The sequence below is a fragment of the Nyctereutes procyonoides genome, unplaced genomic scaffold (genome assembly GCF_905146905.1).
Source record: "Nyctereutes procyonoides isolate TBG_1078 unplaced genomic scaffold, NYPRO_anot_genome, whole genome shotgun sequence".
Taxonomy (NCBI): domain Eukaryota; kingdom Metazoa; phylum Chordata; class Mammalia; order Carnivora; family Canidae; genus Nyctereutes; species Nyctereutes procyonoides.
The window spans coordinates 4,495,479-4,516,917 of NW_026575047.1; the positions used below are offsets into that span (position 1 = coordinate 4,495,479).

Genomic DNA, 21,439 nt, shown 5'->3' on the forward strand with positions numbered 1-21,439 from the left:
AGGGAAGGACAGCACAAACAGCGATCCGGCTAGCACTGTCGCATGGTATACAGGAAAGTCGTTACAGTAAATCCTGACAGCCCCCATCACACAAAGAAGTTTGCTTTCCTCCCCCCCTTTTTTTCTTTTTATTGTATCTTTATGGGAAGATGGATGTGAGCCTAACTTACTGTGATGATCATTTCACAGTTATTCGTAAATCAAATCATCATGCTCATCTATACCTTAAACTTACACAGTGATGAATGTCAATTATTTCTCAATAAAACTGCAAAGAGAGAGAGAGAGAGAGAGAGAGAGAGAAGGAACACGTGGCTGTGGGGAGAAGAAGAATCTCAGAATGCCTGAGAGAAGTAGCTGTCGCCAATCCGCAAGGTGGACGGAGGACCTTGCTCTCTCACGGGCTGGCTCTGCTCTATCACGATACTTTAATTTCCAAGAACTGATTGCTCCCCTCTATTCCTTCCAACAACGGATGATTATAATGAATGAAGCATAAATTTCTCAAAAACAATCTTGGAAATTAAAAAGTGCACCTAATTAAAATATAGCAAACATAAAGAGGCTTTAAAAATAGGGACTGAACCATACCACATGACCATGTGTTGATATGCTATATGCTCCAAATGTGAACCAGAGAAAATACCTCTTTGGACTTTTCTTCTTTGGTAAATCTTCCGAATTTTTCTATCATTTCAGCCACAAATATAACATCCATCTTGTCAGAAAAATTGGCGGCTTCCACAGTATAAGCCAGTAACTGTCGGGCTGTGGCCACAGCATTAGTAAGATTGAGAGGCATCTAGATTAAAAAGGCAAAAACGATCAACGAATTTTGACATTTTATCTTTCCATTTCAAAACACGGCAATGAATTCAAACTCTATCATTTATCACAGGATCTTCTAAAAATGCTTTTTCAAACCTGAGAAAACTGGAATTATAATGGCAACTAATCCTGATTTTTTTTTTAACTTTGAAACGTAGTCATACATCAAAACACATCTAGTGAATACACTGCACCATGTCTCCGTCTCTCCTTATCCAAATTCTGCACATACTCCATTCCAATTGCCAAGTAAAGTCTTTCCTGAGTATTCCAACTGGGGGGAATCAATAACCCCCCCTGGAGCCCCTATGCACGGGAGTAGGAAGCATTTATCGGTACTGCCACGCGCTGCCAGTGATGTCTTACATTTGCTTATTTATTGACTTAACACAACTCGGCACCAACCATTACGCAAAGGGTGTAACAGGTACCAAGGAGCGCCAGAAAATGTGTAACACGGAAATCGTCTCCCAGCTGCTTATAATCTGGCCAGGTTGGAAAAAGGATGCATCGGAGCAAAGACAGGAAAGGCCGTATGAGTAGTACACGTATGACAAGGGATCGCTTGTGACAAAGAGATTATAAAAGAAGCCCAAGAGGTGGCTTCCCAGATGGATTTGAAGGATGGCTGGGATTTGGTCCAGTGGATACAGATGATAAAGATATTCAAACAAAGGCAGTGACTGGAAAGGAAGACTGACAGCACAGGGAGCCTTGAATACGGGAGGAGCTGACAGGCCTGATCCTGAAGACAGATCCACTGAATGTAAACACACAAAATCCTTATGCTTTACTAGTATTTAAAACACACAAATACCTGGTATTTCAGCTAAATCAGCAAATGGGAAGACTTAGTAGTTACCTGATTAAACATATAAAGCACCCTGGTGACATCGTTCGCATACTGGCAGCGAGAATAATCATCATCTGCCCAGAAGCCACCTCGATCGCATCTGCGCCAAGCCTTCCTCTCATCCTGTGGGTTTCCGGGATAGATCCCGCTGCCGTGGGTGTTCCGGGTACACTGAAGATACGCGGTAATGCCTGCTAACGTTCTGGGCCATCTAGGCAGATGAAGACACAAGGGTATGAGAAAACCCACGCGGACGCAAATTACAGCGGAGGTGTAAATCCAGGACTAGAACAGGTCATGTATGATCAGAGAGAGATCAACAAGAAACAAATTTGGGCAGCCTGGATGACTCCGTGGTTTAGCACCGTCTTCAGCCCAGGGTGTGATCCTGGAGACCCGGGATCGAGTCCCACGTCGCGCAACCTGCACAGAGCCTGCTTCTCCCTCTGTGTCTCTGCCTCTCTCTCTCTGTGTCTCTCATGAATAAATAAATAAAATCTTAAAAAAAAAAAAAAAGAAGAAAGTAATTCCTTTCAGAATAAAGACTTAAAAAAAAAATGAAAAGGTTAGCATGGACTAAACTGCTTTAAACCATCAGCCACATATATTTTAATACCAGAGGATATTTTTCTTAAAATGTTCTAAATATTGCTATAAACACACAGGAAAACTTATATCCAGTAAAAAAAAAAAAATTTTTTTTAAAAAGAAAACCGGTTCAAAAGATGGCACAGAAGCAGAGTTAGCAGAAGTGCGGACAAGAGTCACACAGCAGGTGCAGGACTGCTACGCTTAGCCGCTGGCCGTTCAGTGGCACCTAGGAATTTGGGACTTGGGGGTATTCCTATGAACAGTTAACTGGTGAGGGCTGTTGGTCATGCCTAGACTGTTTGGACAAGCAGTACAATTGATGCTGAAACCTGCTTTCTTCCCAGGAGTCTGAAACTTTGGTACATGCTAGATGGGGGAGGGGGCGCCCACATGACCAGCAATAAGAACTTTGGGTGCTGAGTCTCCAATGGGCTTCCCTGAGCAGCAGCATGTATGGAGGTTGCTGCCCTTTCACGGCTGGACGAGTAAGAAGAGGCCTGCGTGGATCTCTCCAGAACGCACCTATGTCCTTCCCCTTGTTATCCTGCTACGTATGTTCCTAAAGCTCTGTACTAGATCTCAGGTGTGACTACAACTACATGCTGGGTCCTGTGAGTCCTCCTCGCAAACTTTTGCACTGGGGAAGGTCTAGCAGACCTCCAACACACTACACAACTGAACTTATCCGGGAGAAAGTACTGCCTCTGCAAGTGACCACACAAACCTGTGGCCACGGATTGTCACTAACAGTAGGGAGAAATCTTCGCCATTTGAGCTCCATTTCTCCAAAATTGGGAATGAAATGAATAGATTTCATAAAAGTTACAGTTGACCTATAACACAGGAACTGATAAATTATAATAGCAGTCATACCAAAATATAATTGATTACCAAAATCTGCATAAACAGATTAAACAACACTAAAATCTTATTAATGCAGTGAAAGTGGAACTGCATAATATACTAAGGAGTGTCAAAAGCTGATTCATTAATCAGTCAAATAATCAGATTCTTCTTCTATTTTTAAAAATGTAAAATACTCAAATCATGAGCAAAAATAGAAAATCCACCATAAATATAAAACATTATGACTACTTAATAAAAGATGCAGAATATAACGAAATTCACAAGTGTTATCTATTCTGTTTTAAAGTATACAGAATAAATACTATCTATTAACAGTTAATCTACATAAAGTTCTTAAGCTTTATTGGCAGCAATAAATGCTAATTTCCATATACTCAGGTCAGGGAGATTTTTTTTTTTAAAGGACGAAAGATATTTTTTTTTTAAAAAAAAGCAATGAAGAACTAGCTGAGCTGAAGATGTTGCTATTGCTTCTTCACCTTGGATTTAAAAGATTAAAACCAAAGGGTTTTCTTACCCTTAAAACTTGGGCAGTTAGGAGAACCAAAGTCAGGCAGTACTAACTGGCTACTCAACAAACTTTACGGTGCTTTAAAGAGCCACACAGTTCCCTTCATTTACATCAACTATAAAGTCATTATTAAAATCCTGAATGTAATAAACATTAAATAAGTAATATACTTTAAAGATGTTTTTTAAACAACCTTCAAAGTACGGAGAGTCTAAGGGAAAAGTTGTTACCTCTCATAAATTCTAAATTTTCTATTTAAAAAAGATTGTAATATTTAACTTATTCTGCTTACCTCAACACAGAGGCCAATACTAATGGCTCCCAAAGTTACGGGCCAGCCAAAAGCTTTCATTTCCAAAGTCCTTCTTGCTTAGAACCAAACTGGGGGGCACACCTGGGTGGCTCAGTGGTTGAGCGTCTGCCTTTGGCTCAGGTCATGACCCCACGGGGTCCTGGGATCGAGTCCCACATCAGGCTCCCTGCAGGGAACCTGCTTCTCCTTCTGCTTGTGTCTCTGCCTCTCTCATGAATAAATGAATAAAATCTTAAAAAAAAAAAAAAAAAAAAGAACCAAACTGGGGACGGTAATGGACCATGGCTTTCTCCTAATTACCATGTCTACTTAACTGCTGATAGTTAAAAGTAACTCAGCAATACGAAACCTTCCAAAGTTCATCCATAAAAGAGCCCTTGAAAAACAGGACATACCATTAGCCTGTCTGAATTTCACAATTTTAACAGAATTTCCAAAACGTTTCCCTAAAGTAGTGGTTCTTAACTTTTACAACAAACTGTTAAACATGAAACACTCTGCCTGCAGAGACTGCTAAATCAACATATCCGAGATAAAGCTCAGACACCTTTTCTTCATCATCTTCATGAATGACTGAAATCACTGGTCTAAAGGGCAGTCCTTGGATATAGAAGGATATTTAGAGGAATACATAGATATTTCTCAAATTTTCTTCTTGAGGACGGGGGACCAATTATGCACCTTTAAGAATAAAAACAGATGTGGGCAAATCACTTTTCCAGCACTTTCCATGTCACTGACCTGAAATCACCTTTATTGTTTACCACCCTCTCGGGAGGACAGTACTGTGCAGAGCTTTCCAATACCACGATATCGACAGTTCTCGTATTATTCCCACGTTTGGTCTGGACATGACAGCCCCAATTTCCAGTCGATCCAGCCTGAATATTAGAAATGGTTAGGGCACTGCATGAAGAAAGATTTTAAAAAGAGAGAAAAAACTGGTTAGACAAACAAGGGAGACACCCTAGGCTCCTATCATTCACTTAGCAAGTATGTCTGAATGCATGCTGTGGGCACAGCACTTGCCAGATAAAAACGAACTTAAAAAAACGATCCCTCCACGCAAGTACCTCAGCGGCAAGTCAAGACAAGCAGGGGAAGAGCTACTTAAAACACTGGCGAGAGCTATGACGGACGTATGAACGGAGCGCAAGGGGACATCATGCCCGACACTCCTGCCAGGAGGGGTGGGGGGGGGACGCAGCCAGGAGGGGACACAGCAAGTGCAAGGACAGAAACATCACATTCTCGGGCAAAACTAATGGAGATGTTTCCAAGTTCCGGCTACCTTTTCACTGATTCGGAGGGAAAGAGTCAAGCGCGAAGGAAGGAGATGGATATTGGTTAGTGAATAATTAAGAAAATATTTAAGGTAAAATATTTAGCAGAAGAACTCATCAAGTCTCTAAAAAGATTTAATAAATTACCAATTACTGCTTTAACAAAGGGAGTTTTCCATGTAAAGGTATACTTCCATTTAGAAGACGGCTATATTTCTAAATAGCTGTCAGTAAATTCAATTTTCAAGATGAATTCCTAATTCTCTAATACAAAGCCTATTAATTAAAGAGCAGATGTCAGAACCTTCAATTAACCTTTCTCCCCGCCACACGAACCACCGTGCTATGCTTTTACATAAACAGAAAAGTAGGAGATAATTAGACATAAAGGATGTATCATCTTAATTAATCGACAAAGTTATGTCTTGAAGTTAATACACATTTTTCCAGCCTCCTAAATGACTAATGGCTACACGACATCGTACGTTCTAATGAAGACTTTGAGGCACTGTTACTCTGAATCAAAGAAAATGTTTATCATCCTTGTTAATTAAGTCAGTGAATAAAGCAATACGCTGTAATAAATACATTCGAGATAACGTGATACAAAAAGTATTTTATATTAAATCTAAATAGCCAAATTCCGAAATAAATAATCATTCTCCAGTGCAGAGGTTCCCAAATTTTCCTGGTTCACGGCATCTTCACTGACCAGAAAACTGTTTCGCAGAGTAAATTAAATTAAAATTCCATTTACTAAATTAAATCCCCAAATTGTGTATTTATGTCCTAATAAATTCATGGCCATTTGAAAAATATAACACACATCAATTTGAGATAAATATTTTGTTCTTACATAACCACAAGTACTTCCCGATGGGTTGTGTGTGTCTGTTGAGCACTCCAAAACCAACCTAACGTCAGAGAGAGGACAGACAACGATACCCTCCTTGCATGTTCCACAATGACTTTCACACAGTACTTGCTCCGCACCATAGTCATCACCAAAAATTTGTCACCCTCAAGCATGGCACCAGCAAAAGGAATGCAGCACCATCGAATGACACCATTAACTGCCTGGAGCTGGTTGCCGTGTGGTGTCCAACAAATGTCAAGCATTACCACGCTTCTTCCAAAACTCAAAATACCCCACACAGCAGCTCTGTAAGTGAAGTCCCTGTGACGGCCCACGTCAGCACACCCCCTGGGACCTAAGGGCCTAACATACTTTGCCAACAAGTTTTTAAAGAAAACCTTTAGCAAAACCTTCCACGTCTAAAACCAATGATCAGAATACAATTTTCAGCAATCCTCAAGGCCGCGTGCTTGGAGATTTAAGGAGGAAGATGCTTCCTCCTCTTCCATTTCATCTTTGAGGAACAGCACAAACTCTGATTCTTACTAGCAAAGGATGGAGGACATAAGGAAACCAACAAAGAATCAACAACTGCCTCGGGTTAACCAATGCAACAACCGTTATCTCCTTTTCCTGCAACTTCTTTATTATGCAAGGCAAATTCAGGGTAGAGGACCTCAGTCTTCCTATGAAAGATTTTCATGTTGGTCAAGAGTCCCTCCCAACAAAACGATCAGGCAAGGATGCTAACCTTAGAATTAATTTTTTAGACTGCTATAAAGAACTTAAACTATGACTCACAGAAATAAACTTATATTCTAGTTATCTTATAGCTGCAAAATTTAAGAGTTCTAAATTAGAGAGAAAGCGGGAGCACAGGCAGGTGGAGGGGGGTGCAGAGGGCAAGGAGGAGAAGGAGAGAAAGAATCTTAAGCAGGCTCCACGTCCAGCATGGGGTCCAATGTGGGGCTCAATCTCATGACCCTGAGATTATGACCTGAGCTGAAATCAAGAGTCAGACACTTAAGCAACTGAGCCACCCAGGCGTCCCAGGGTTCTATATATTTTTAAAGCTTTACTGTCGTATGATATGTCAATTACCATTAATTCATGTAAGAAACTGCTTAAAGCACACACCTTAATGAGTTTTAACACACGTATATGCTTATGAAATTATCACCACACTACAAGTACGGTAATAATTAAGATTCTTCTCAGTGGCACCTAGTAAACTGTTTCTAACAATCTTCTCCCCCTGATAAAGGAACTCTGATTCTGGTCGTCGCAGACCGGCTTCTGTCAAACTACCCTCCCTGCAGTTAACAATTATTTATAAGCCCTGGACAAACTACAAAATGACAACTATCGGAACACATGGGCAGCGATCCAAAACAAGCAGAAACCAGAGAGAAGGTGACCCTGGGAAGAAGGGATGAGCACTGAGGACTAAGACCAGGAAATCGTTTCCAATGGCGTTTGCCCAAGGATAGGCCATACTCAAACAGAAATTCAGTCTAACCTGTTGACAAATCAGAGGACCGAGGTAGAAAGGAACCTGGCTGGAAGCCCAAACTTCTGCGTATAAAACCTACCCAGATCTCTAACCGGCCCCTGCTTCCCACAGACAGGGTGACACCGAGCCGACTTCAGCTGCTGCTACATCACAGAAAGGACAGAAGTAGGAGTTTGACTTTAGCCCAACTAACTGCTTGAGGAAACAAAAACCAGCCGACTTCAAGCAAACACAAGGGAACCCAGAGTCAGGGATATGCACACTTTTCCTTTAAAGGCCAGAGAAGAATTATTTTAGGCTTTTCTGGCCAAGAAGCAACATCAAGGATATTATATAGGTAGTTACATAACCATCTGAAATGTAACCAGTTACCAAGGTAAAAAATATTCTTGGCCCATAGGCTGGACTCTGACAGCTTCTTTAGAGTGAATCATTCATACTATCCAGGACAGAATCCAACATTACTAGACACATAAAAAGTGTTTTGTTTTTGTTTTTTAATAGGAAAATATAAAATATATACAAAAGCAAAGTAGTCAGTGGTGATGATCCCAAGATGACCCAGATGTTGGAAGGAGCAGGCAAAGATTTTAAAGCATCTACTCTATGTTAGAAGACACAAAGGAAGATATGCTTCTCATTAATAAGACAGGAAATCTCAGGAGGAAAACAGAAATTATAAAATAGAATATTCTACCCCAAAAACTCTGGACATGATTCAACTCAGAGGATCTTTATTTTCCCTCTCTCCCTCTCTCTCCCCTCACTGCCCTGTGTGTGTGTGTGCATATTTTTTAATGGCACTTCTGTGAATCTGCAGTGATATTACCCTAAGGTGCCCTTGCACACTTGGGAAACTACAGATCTATTCTTAAACATTCAAGCTGAGTTCTAAGAAATTGGTAGGAAGGGAAAAAAGAAAGAGACACATAGAGATGAAGAGAGAGAATAAAAAAAGAAAATTCAGTATCTACAGATTAAGATTTTACCAAAATAAAATATATAGTGAGGATAATACATCTATTTTTACTCTGTTTTTTATACTCCATAAAATTCATTTGAATTAAGGATTTTGGTGATCCTACCAGTCATGGGGTTAACAGGACAGGTGTTATATTCTTTTATACTAGTGGAGCAGGGAAAGGAAGTATCTTAAAATGTAGCATTAACCAAAGGAGTAAAAGATTGCTAAAAGTGAAAATCAGAGTTTAGCAGTAGGAAATGGTTAGAAATGAAGTTTGGTATTTAAAGTCTACAGTTTTCCTCCTAAAATTTTATTTTTTTTTATTTTTTTTTTTATTTTTAAATTTTTTTATTTATTTATGATAGTTACAGAGAGAGAGAGAGAGAGGCAGAGACACAGGCAGAGGGAGAAGCAGGCTCCATGCACCGGGAGCCTGATGTGGGATTCGATCCCGGGTCTCCCGGATCGCGCCCTGGGCCAAAGGCAGGCGCCAAACCGCTGCGCCACCCAGGGATCCCTTTTTTTTTTTTTTAATTTTTTTATTTATTTATGATAGTTACAGAGAGAGAGAGAGAGAGAGGCAGAGACACAGGCAGAGGGAGAAGCATCCTCCTAAAACTTTAAACAAAAAGTTTAATAGTGTTTCTCTTTTATCCTATGCTTTTTTGTTTTGTTTTGCTTTTGTTTTTGGTCACAACTGGATGGAAAAGGTAGCTATTTGATTTCTGTATATGAGTAACAATCAGGTAAAGGAAAACCAAATGTTTGCATTTTTGAATGCAAGAAGATAAAATATTGACTTAAACTGTAATTAAGCATTACAATTCTGAAATAAATATGATCCACAGAGACAATTTCTCATCTAAAAAAGTTTACCTTGCAATCAATGAGCAGTTGTGAATCATGTTCTTTTCAACAAAGATACCTTGCGATTCATCAGTTTCAACTATCCGTCCATCCTGATACCACAACACCTGCATGTCCTGATCAATATATGAAGCCATACACTGGAAGGGAAGGCTGTCTCCTTCAAACACAACTTGCCGATGAGATGGAGTCATGTAGAAAGATGGTAATTCAAGGGGTGGATCTACAGACAATAAAACAAAGACTCAGCAAATAAATACAATACACTATTCACACTCCGGAATGAAAAGTTATAGAGGGGCACCGGGTGGCTCAGTTGGTTAAGCACCTGCCTTAGGCTCAGGTCAAGATCCCAGGGTCCTGGGATAGAGCCCCGCGTCGGGCTCCCAGCTCAGTGGGGAGTCTGCTTCTCCCATTCCTTCTGCCCTTCCCCATGCCACTGGTGCTCACTTGCTCTCTCTCTCTCATTCTCAAATAAATAAAAAGCTTAAAAAAGTTATAGAAATTCTAATTAAAAAAATTTTTTAATGGAGAAACAAATTTTCTTCAGTAACCAGAATTTTAATGCTACCACCGGCAAGGCTCCTACCGAGAGATAAGTGGGTCCTAGATGAAAACAAAATTAGTAAAATTAAAATGAAACCATTTCATAATCAGTTCTGACATTTAAAGTTGTTCCTCTTTGGTGGTATCTAAGCAATTACTAAAAAAAACAAATTGTAAAATGATACTTAAATCTGGAGAATGGAACTGGTAATAAGTAAATACTGGTATATATACAATTTTAGAATACATTCAGGAGACAATATTACCCTTTGATTAAACCACTGGTTTCTGCCTATGTAAGTAATACATACTCATTGAGAAAATTCAGAACACTTAGAGACGGGGAAAGAAAAATCATTTAAGATCCAATATATTACCATCACTGTTAAAAAGCTGATTTACTTCCTTCCAGTAATACAAATAAAAGGGAAGAATCATAAATATTTATGCAAAAATGCACACAAATGCCATGGGCTCACAAAAAAAATAATAATTATATTTAGCCCATCGTCTACTGCTCATAGCAGTGATCTAACCTAAAGAATAACAGCACATATGGAAACATACACACAAGGAAATTAATCCTTGCAATTATTTATGGAGAAATTATTTAACAACCTATAGAGACATGATAACCACATCTGTATCATGGATTGGCATGCATCTATTTCATACAATGAGAAAATGAGTTTATAATATGTCAGGTTTTAAAAAGTTATGAAATATCATTAGAATATGATAACAATTTGGTCAAAACACAGGAAAAAGATGAAGAAAATACACTAAGTTATCTCAGACAACTACCTTTGAGTGATAAGAATGTAGCATGGGCTGCATGGGCAAAGCATGGGCTTTGTCTGGTTTACTTCTTTCTTTTCATTTCTTTTCTCTTCCAACCTTACTGAGGTATAATTGACAAAATTGTAAGATACTGGGACGCCTGGGTGGCTCAGTGGTTGAGCATCTGCCTTCGGCTCAGGTCGTGATCCCAGGGTCCTGGGATCGAGTCCTGCATCAAGCTCCCTGCATGGAGCCTGCTTCTCTGCCTATGTCTCTGCCTCTCTCTCTGTGCCTCTCATGAATAAATAAAACTTTTTAAAATAAAAAAAATTGTAAGATATTTTATTCTCTCCTCCCCCATTCAAAATCATAAGTTATTTCAAGTAAACATCATGATGATTTGATTTATATATATGCTGTTTCTTTTCACAAATCTTAATTTTCATCCAATTCATCTCACCTTACTTATGAAAACTACAACAATAATGATAATAAAGAGAAAATATAAACAAGTACAGAACTGCTTATTTCCAGTTATAAAGACTAAACTGAAATTTCCTTTGATCATTTTAATCACTATTTTTGGTTCATGTGGCTTTTTTTTTCTTTTTCATTTCATAAGCATATTTTATTTCCCTCTAATCTTCGGGTACTATTCAAAATTATGATTTTCAATAGCTGCATATTGAAAATAGTGTCACAAGTCATTCAATCAATCCCTCATTTTTGAGAACTGAAGATATGCCTATATTTCAAAATTAACATACAATGCTGATCATTTCCTAAGAATTAAACTCTCATGTAGAATTACTAGATCAAACTATCAACTTTGCAAGAACACTGAAACGTACTGTTAAACTCTATTTCAAAAAGGCTCTATTAATTCACACCCCTACCAACAAATAATGATTGCATCCTCAGATTTTTTTTTTTTTTACTATCAACAAATTCCTGGTTTGCCAACTGATAGAAAATCTGAAGATCTACGCTAGTCTTTGAAATTGTTTTTTGTAAAGAAAGCTGTTCAGAACCCAAGAACCTTGAAAACCAATCCAAAAAAACGTTTTATCCAAGCTGACTTAACTGTTCGCATAAACTTAAGTATATATTATCAGACCCATGAAGGTTAATGGTTGTAATCAATTCTAGCACAGATAAGTAGAATTTTACAATTGTCAAGCAAAACATCATAGCAAGTCAAATATGGCAAACACCTTCTCCCTTACCGCATGTCAACAACTCCTGCTTCACGCCCGTGACTGGCTGGGCCTGAAGAGACTTGGGATAAACACACCGCGTGTCCCGTACTGTGATGTTTCTCTCCTTCACCCAGCGATGCATCCACAATATGTTACAATCACACAAAAGATATTCAGTCTGAAATTCTCTGTAGCACACAAAACACAAATTAGTGAGTGTGGTGAATAAAATTAAGCAGCATGTTTGCTTAACATTGGCTTCTGCCTTGGGTGACAAGCACAGCACTCTCTACCCTCAGCCACCCATGGCACGCACCACCAACCGGTTCCGTTCTCCTTTCCAGGGAGAGGCCAGGCCGAATGGCTGACCCCAGCACTCCTCCCTGCTGGTCCAAGGACATGCTGCTTTAGATCAAAGGCGGTATGCAAACAAAATCTACACATCATCCCTCTTCTATGCAGCAAGTTCCTTAATCCCAGGGTCTGCAATATCAAATCTCCGTATCTTTTGTGTCTACCAAATTTCTACCCACCTGTCATAAAGCATGGTGACACTAACACTGGACCTTGAAGACTTCCCCAACTGCCCCAACATCATCGCCGTGTTCTTGCCTTAAATGCTTGCAAACTATTAATTTTGGCAACATAAAGGAATACATGACCATTTGCCACGGTTGTAGGCTATGTCTGACACTCCTCTGCTGGCACCAAGTGATACCAAGATACATACAGAGTGAAGGGGTACAGACTCAACCAACTGAAAATATAAGGATACCTCATACTTGATATGAAATAAAACACAGAATTATTTTTATACGAGGCAAGAAGTTTTATAATTTGGCACCTGGGTATAAGAAACAAAGAGAGGATAATATAGAAACAAAGAGAGGATAAAAGCACAATAACATGTTGAACACTTGGTTTTACAAAGCACTATTTATGTGCCACATAGTGTGCTAAGTCCAGCTAATAGCAATAAATACAGATACTTTCCCCTGTCAACCTGGAGGACATTATATAATAGGGGAACAAAACATAAGCATGACTAATATAGAATGTAACATGTTCTACACAAATAAAGTGCAAAGAGCAAATATAACGGGTGCTCCTAACACAGATCATGTACCAGTCCAGGCTTCATCTGATTACTTCTGGCAAGGGGAAAAGAAAAAAAAAAAAAAAAGGTGGGAGTTGGGATGAGATACACAAAGACAAAGTGAATTTAAAAAACAATACCGATGACTGGACTGGATTTCTAACTCCTAAGCACCACCTTCTGGTTGATTTCCAGCACTACTGGGTAAAAAAAAAAAAAAAAAAAAAAAAAAAAAACAATTTTTGGATAAAAATACTTCCTACTTTCTTGCTACCCAGGGTCTCAAAAGTCAGATTATTTTTTGCAGTCATTTTTATTTTCTTAAGTTCACATAAATGGCTGGCTTGAGCCCACTAAATATGCCAAAAAGAGATATTTTCACTAAAAAACAGTAACAGCAACAAAAAGACCAGAGTCCCATCTAACATGCCTCCAGAAGGGGATACATGGGTCTGCCATGATGGTGAGGAGCCAGATGACCACCCAAGTATTAGCTACATCCCAATGAAAACTGCTAAGCGGTCAGTCTAGAAAATTCAAGGAGAAGAGCAGAGAAGGGGAGGGGAGAGGAAGGGATGGTAAGAAAATCAGCAAACACCAAACAGCATCTGCTTTAGAAGACGACATTTTTCCTTGGAAAAACAGTCAACCCCATAAATTATACACAATAAAAATTTTGAAAAGCATTATATTTAGCTGTATTTCCAATAGAAATTAGTATAACTTACAGGTTGAATACATTATGTTTAGCTGGAAATACCATGACTGTCAAAAGGAACCCCCCTACTATCTCAGTTAACAAAACGATTCTGGGAGAAGAAAAAAAGTCCGCCAATTCTAAAGCTACAAAGAACTGCATCCATACGATCTTGCACTGATTTCATAAAGCAACCATTCTACGTAAACATTCTTGGCAATGTCAGTGATATGCTGTGAATTCAGTTTAGGGGAAGGGTAACAGGACAAAGGTAAATCCCAGAAGTATAAAATATTCTTAACTATAGACTCTATAGGGTCAGATATTTTATACTTTGAGGATTCAAGTAGTCAAACAGCAAAATATTTTCTAACTTGAAAATAAAATGAAAAAGGAAGAATCACCAATTTATTTACTCTAAATATAGGGAGATATGGTTTTCTATGGAGAAAATGGTTGTCTCAGTGTGAAACACTTTATTCAGGTTTACAGTATGTTTTTCAATGAGAATGCATGCACTCAAGTGAGAGTCTAACTTTTTTGCAAAATCACCAGACTTTCTCCATGAAGTCTCTTAAATCATTTAATAACTGTTTTTAATTATTAAAAACCAAGATACAGTTACCAAAACCAGAAAAAAATTTCTTACTTACAAAGACCGTAATGAGCCAAGATAATCAAAAGTTCCTTGAGATAATGAAGAAAACAAATTCCCTGAAAGGTTTCTAGAAAAAAAAAAAAAAAGAAAGAAAGAAAGAAAGGAAATTATTTCATTTAAAAAATACTAACAATTACATGTCATTTTATTTTTTTAAATGTAAATTTTTTTTGATTTTTATTTATTTATGATAGTCACGGGGGGGGGGGGGCAGAGACATAGGCAGAGGGAGAAGCAGGCTCCATGCACCGGGGGCCCGACGTGGGATTCGATCCCGGGTCTCCAGGATCGCGCCCCGGGCCAAAGGCAGGCACCAAACCGCTGCACCACCCAGGGATCCCTACATGTCATTTTATACAATTTCCTAAAGTGTCCTATAATGTTATGAAGAGTTCATAAAAGTTGTTTTAAATCTAATAAAAAGGGAGTATTTTATCCAAGGATGAAGAAATTTGTTCTCAATGTATAAAAAGTATAAAATTATTTTAAAGCTAGTACTATCAGATAAGGATTTTCTACCAAAGACCAGGTGAATTAACCCGAAAGCTACCTTATTAAGTTGGAACTTCAGCCACGCTCTCGTTACTAGTAATGATTACTCTTCATGTGTTAACTTAGCATCATTTAAGAAGGCAGAAATTTGAAAACAAGAAACAGGCAAGGATAACCTGAATGATCATCAGCAGCAACCCACAGGAACTGAATAAAATATGTCAACAGAGCACAACGAGCCCAGGGTTTAAAACTGATGTAATTCAATGTTGGACTTGGGCAAATTACTTAACCTATCTGATTGTTTCCTTTTATCAGATGACTTTAGGAAATATCTAGACCCTTGCAGAGTTTTCTATGAATCAAACCCAGAATGCCCATGCTACAATTCGAGTGGTGTGTTACACCCATAATGATTCCACATTTGACCACAAGCTCCAGGAGCAGAGGGACTTGGGGGTCTTATCTACTGGGGTGCCCCTGACAGCTGGTGGCAGCTGGGGTACACAGTAGGTGCTCAGTAGTGGCGGCTGACTATTCAGGATGTACACTCCATCTTCCGGAAGCTTCTAACATTAAAATAGGACTGAGGGCTCTGAGAAAATGACAGGATGGTCTAACCACCACAGGCTCGGTTCTGTGCCTGTTGCAGGATCAAGGATAGATACGATTTAAACCCAGAATTCTCAAGGAAGAGGTCTTGAGACCTGGGAAGAGGCCTGCCTCTCCTCTGGAGTCTTAGTGAATCCCTCCCGTGTGGTAGAAAGGGACAATCAGATAGAGGAACTCCCGAGTGGGGACAGAGTTGATCTGGAAAAGGTCAGCTATCCCTGTGAATTCTGCAACAGTGTATTCCCCGATGGGAAACCTAATGTGACACAAATGCCAATCCCTCACAAATTAACATGCAATGAAATTCAGTAAAAACAACCCTGGATTGGCTTTTAAATATAGCGTACAAATTTTTGATAGGAAAAGCTGGATAAAAGGACTCTGATCTTCATAGGAGAACTGCCTAGGAACTTAAGTAAACAAAGGATATTTGTCAATTAAAAGAACAGTAAAAGAGATGCCCTTCTCTTTTTGGGGGCTTATCAGTGGGGATAGTGAATGTAGATTTTGAAGAGGTTATTGCTGATGGAAGCGTGACTCACCCTTGTGTTTTTAAAAAGTAACCTAGATGCAATTAAAACAACGGTACTTCCATGAAGCTATCCTATGTGGAATTATAGGATTACTCGGATCTGTTTTAAACAATATAAGCAGGGGGACTCCTGGGGGGCTCAGGAGTTGAGTGTCGCCTTCAACTCAGGTCGTGATCCCAGGTCCTGGGATCGAGATCCGTATCGGGCTCCCCACGGGGAGCCTGCTTCTCCCTCTGCCTGTGTTTCTCATTAAAAATAAAATCTTAAAAAAATAAATAAAATAATCAGGAAGACAAAAAGATGGGAGATAGAATTAAAACAAGGTTGGCAATGAAGTTCCTAAAGTGATGAAACTGGGGAATGGGCACATGAAGATTCCTTATACGACTGTCTCTAATTTTTTTTTTCACAAGTTTGAAAGATTCCATAACAGTAAGTTGGAAATGAAACTCTTATTATACAAATATAGGATTTAAGGATAAACAAAATAATGGCATCTTACAGGGATCATTAGATTCTAATTATTATGCTATTTTAATTATTAGATATAATTAGCTATTTCCTTATAAAACCACAGAGGAAGGAATTACACTGGAGACATGCCATCGTCCCAGTAAATCCCCACATAAACCAATTTTTCCTCCAGTGTTGGAATAGACTGGCTGAACACCAAACAGAGTAACTAGTTTTGGTTTGGGGACCATAAAAAGTTACACACATTTTAAAATACTAGAATCACACTGCAGCTCTGAGATAATACACAAAGCAAAAGGGAACAGAGGATGGCAAGTGCACAGCAAAGTCACTGCTCCCAAGTCCTATCAGCTCACTGAATGGAACAGCAGATCAGTTATCCAGCCATCCCCACTCCACCCTTTTACCCTGTTCTCTTCATACCTTAATTTTGCTTTATTTACTTACTTTTTGCTAAACAAATACATTTGAATTCCTGTAATTTTTTTAAAGATTTTATTTATTTATTTATTTATTTATTTATTTATTTATTTATTTATTTATTTATTTATTTATTTATTTATTTATTTATTAGAGAGAGAGAGAGAGAGAGAGAGGCAGAGACACAGGCAGAGGGAGAAGCAGGCTCCATGCAGGGAGCCCGATGTGGGACTCGATCCCAGGTCTCCAGGATCACGCCCTGGGCTGAAGGTGGCGCTAAACTGCTGAGCCACCGCGGCTGCCCTGAATTCTTATAAATTAAACATGTAGGACGCATCACCTATGACCATACAGGGAAGTTTACCAGGGCCAATCTGCTAAAGGAGGGGAAAATGCAATCAAATAGAGTCTCCCTCAACAGAAGAATAAAGAACTAAATTATAATCAGCTCTGTACTCGGAATCTTCCGGAAGTATTAACAAACATGAACTGTATCAACAGGTACTCTCTTGCAAAGATATTAATGATATGCTGGCAATTTTTTAAGTGAATTGCTGAGTACAGCACACATGTACAGCCCTGTATGTATGCCTGTACCTTTGTGGGAGCAACACAACAAATACACCTGAAAGACACTGAAAATAATACACCAGATAGTACAGGCTTAGCTCACGGTGGGATGTCTGAAGGGATGGAAGGGGGGTTAACTTTTCCTTCAAATCTCTATGTGGTTTTATGACTTAATGACATCAGTAATTGTTCATTTGTATAAAGGAAGTTCTTATAAATATCACTCACTATATTTTTTTTAACTTTCTAAGAGAGAGAGAGAAAGAGTGCGTGAGAGAGCGCACAAGCAGGGGGAGGGGCAAGGGGAGAGGAAGAAGGGGGAGGAGCTCCATCCTAGGACCCCGGGGTCATGACCTGAGCCAGAGGCAGATGCTTAACCCATTGAGCCACCAGACGCCCCTACTCACCAATTATTTCTGCTAGAAGAATACTAAAGGTATAATTCTTGGAAAAATAATACAAGATTTAAATTGATCAAAATTCATTAAAAATGGGGGAAAAAAAAAGAAAGCTTTTGATCTGTTGATCTCCTGACAACTTCTCTGCAAATTCACTTCTTCGGTGAGGGCAGAGAGCACAAAAGTTCACTTTCAGCTCCTCATCTTTGGTTCGCCAGTTATTTTCACGGGTGAGAGAGAGATGGAGTGGGAATCTCTGGGAGGATGTCTTCACTTCTCCAACAGTTCTCCATCAACAAAGGCAGAGATCCATGTACAGGAATAATCAACTAAACCTCCCACATCCATGTCTACTGAAGCCTCAGACATATTTAAAGTTATTTTTGAATTCTTAACCTAAACCTCCAAAGCCACAACTGGTTTCAAAATGATGAGAAGCATGGATGAGAAGGCCACTGTCTGTCTGCCAAGGTTTCTTCCAGGCTCTGGGGGCCTCTACTCCCACCTCCTTGGCTAAGAGGCCCCACCAGTCCTAAATCCCAGGCAACCCAGAGAATCCAGCTGAAGAATCAGTAAAGGAAATATCTATAAATTTATAAAGAGTGATTCACTCTGGATTCCCTCTTTCTATATGCCTGTTCAGCTTCTGAGGTAAGAGGCCAAAAAAAAAAAAAAAAGGTAAGGAAATTGTAACTGACCCTAAAAGTAAAGACTATCCCTTCCAGCTCTTCCCTAAAGAATATTTGCTGATGGGTCAAGAATCCCTGGGCCACGTTATAAATGCATCTGGAACTAAAGTCGACAAAACAGTAAACTGCAGACGCTTTCATAACTTGAGTCACAGCTATCCAAAAATATAACAGTTTTCCTTCATAAATGCCCCATTTTGCCGATTCTTATGCAGTCCTCAAAACCAAAAATACAAAACTCTCAAGAAGAGTTAACAAAAGCACTGAAATAAAATTGCTGCAGTCTAGCCACAAAAAAATAAAAATGCAGTTGGTTTAATAAATCTCAAGTTATGAGCAAAGCTGTACACCAAATCAACCTTGTATTTAAACACGGAAGTTTGGCCCTATCTCTCTCTCCTCCCAACTCAAAGCGCTCACTGAAAAATACTACAAGTCCACTAAGAACCAGGAGTACTCTGTGGTATTCTAACAAGTGATCCGACGTCCCCTCCCCTACTGCAGACATGAAATAATCTCACTATTGAAGTCCCTAAGAGCTTTTTCAAAGTCAACATGAATGAAGTTACAGAAACATTCTGAAAAGCCACAGAGAGAAAGAACCAGGCAGAGACCATCCGTATTACTACGCTCTCTACCCTAAATCCCAAATTTGATCTTACACCCTATTCCCAGACAACTCTTCTCTAAAACAGGATTTTATGCCACTTCCCCAGCATAAATGCCCTTCAGGGGCTTCGTGTCGTTAAATCAGTTTGAAGCCTCATATAAAGTTCTATCATAGATAATCAGCCTGATTTCTAGTTACTCCCAACAGGGCCTCTTCATTTTAAAAAGAAAATAAGAATGTACTCAATGGCTTATACAACGTTCTCCTGTATTTATAACATATGTAAATTATGAGAGAGAGATACAGATAGATCAAATTTTAATTAATCTTTATAACATGGAGGGGGGAATCCCTGGGTGGCTCAGCGGTTAAGCATCTGCCTTCAGCCCAGGGTGTGATCCTGGAGACCTGGGATCGAGTCCCACATCGGGCTCCCTGCGTGGAGCCTGCTTCTCCCTCTGCCTGTGTCTCTGCCTCTCTCTCTGTGTCTCTCATGAATAAATAAATAAAATCCTAAAAAAAAAAAAAAAAAAAAAAAAAAAAAACCTTTATAATAACTTTGAGGTACTCTTCACCTACTTTAACGGATGGGGAAAAAAAAAAAAAAAAAACAGAAAATCTCAGAAAAGTGAGTTCACCCTAAATCACAAAGTCAGAGGCATGATTCCAATGGCCATTGTACTCTTCACACCAACGGCTTTCCCCTTGACGCCGGCGTTGTTCTTCCTTCCACCTTCTTGCATCATTTGCTCTGCTTCTTCTTCCTTCTAACCAACCAAATCTCGGCCATCTCTGGACCATCGGGTCAAATTTTACCTCTTTCTGGACCTTTATCCAGGCTAGCAATGCTTCCGACCATCTCTCTCAACAGGACCATGTCCTCTGAGGCATCTACCACCTGGGGCGGCTGTGCGTGCGCACGTACGTACGTGATGCTCTGCTGGCACTACACCCCAGGACTGAATTTCCAGCTCCTCGTCTCCTCCTCCTCCTGTAATCCTGACAGCTGCTACTTTACTAACATGTCATAGGTGCCTCTAAATACCTGGGTACTAGCTCACACGCTTTCTTGCATCTTAAATGGAAGAGAAAGGTGTACTTACAGCCTGACCAGGTTGGTGAGTCCTCGAAATATGTCTGCATTCAGACATCCTATTCGATTGTTTGTCAGATCCCTGAGGAGAAAGGGGAAAGGAACGTCTTCAGTTAGTTCTCCGGGTTGAGGAAGGTTTCATACATTCCATATTCAAGGATATTCAAGAACAGCACCCAGGGGTCACACGAGACCTTTCTTTTCAGCATCGCCGAGAAGTTGACTTGCCTCGGGTGAGTTAAGGGGAGCCGTGAGAGGAAAAGCGGTCCTTGCTTTCACCTCTCCTGGCGCACGGACCGCACGCTGTCTAGTTAGAGGGCCCTCCATAGTCCACGCATTTACTCCTGTGAAATGAGCCCTGATACAACTGGAGTAGTAAAAATGAGACCGGATCTATCTGACTGTGACACAATCCCTCAGATGACCTACGCCGTTCTTCATGCTGGGGAAGGTTGGGACACAGCCCGGTCCCAGTAAACACCTGACAGACAACTGATGAAGGGGCAAATTACCAAAATGCCGGAACTTTTATTTCCTCAAGAATACCTGAAACTTCACGCTCTCTGACGTCATTCTTTAAATAGTCACAAGTTTTGACTATAATGAGAAAACTGAGTTTGCTTTTACCTCACAGATCTATCACCTAATCTCCAAGCCAAACGACTTCAGCATTATCTAGGTAATGGCCTAGTTATTTTTTTTTCCCATTTGGTAATGGCCTAGTTATTATTTTTTTTTTAACATCACTCTTAACTTCTTTTTCATTTTAAAGATGGATCCCTGTATTTCAGAGAGCGAGAGAAAGAGAGGGAGAGAGAGTGGGGAAGAGGGGGACGGGGAGAGAGAGAATCCCAAGCCAACTAACTCCCTGCTGAGCGTGGAGCATGAGGAGGGGCTTGATCCCATGACCCTGAGATCATGACCTGAGCCAAAATCAAGAGTCTGGACACCTAACGGAATGAGTCACCCAGGCACCTCACTCTTTTTTTTTTTTTTTTTTAAGATTCTATTTATTTGAGAGAGAGAGCACAAGGCGAGGGAAGGGTAGAGGGAGAGAGGGAGAAGCAGACTTCTCGCTGAAGGTGGAGCCCCACACGGGGCTCGATCCCAGGACCCTGGGATCATG

General features: G+C 39.8%; 1 protein-coding gene across 1 annotated transcript in view; it reads right to left on the bottom strand.

The window, feature by feature from the left end:
- ADGRA3 (adhesion G protein-coupled receptor A3) overlaps positions 1-21,439 on the bottom strand; it is a 123,562-nt gene that overhangs the window by 52,460 nt on the left and 49,663 nt on the right. Inside the window, exons 4-10 of the mRNA XM_055326522.1 lie at positions 20,324-20,395; positions 14,418-14,489; positions 11,999-12,159; positions 9,456-9,669; positions 4,705-4,869; positions 1,691-1,892; positions 647-802 (exon numbers count right to left, since the gene is read on the bottom strand). Coding sequence (XP_055182497.1) covers positions 647-802; positions 1,691-1,892; positions 4,705-4,869; positions 9,456-9,669; positions 11,999-12,159; positions 14,418-14,489; positions 20,324-20,395 — 1,042 coding nt within the window. The remainder of the gene's footprint in view (positions 1-646; positions 803-1,690; positions 1,893-4,704; positions 4,870-9,455; positions 9,670-11,998; positions 12,160-14,417; positions 14,490-20,323; positions 20,396-21,439) is intronic.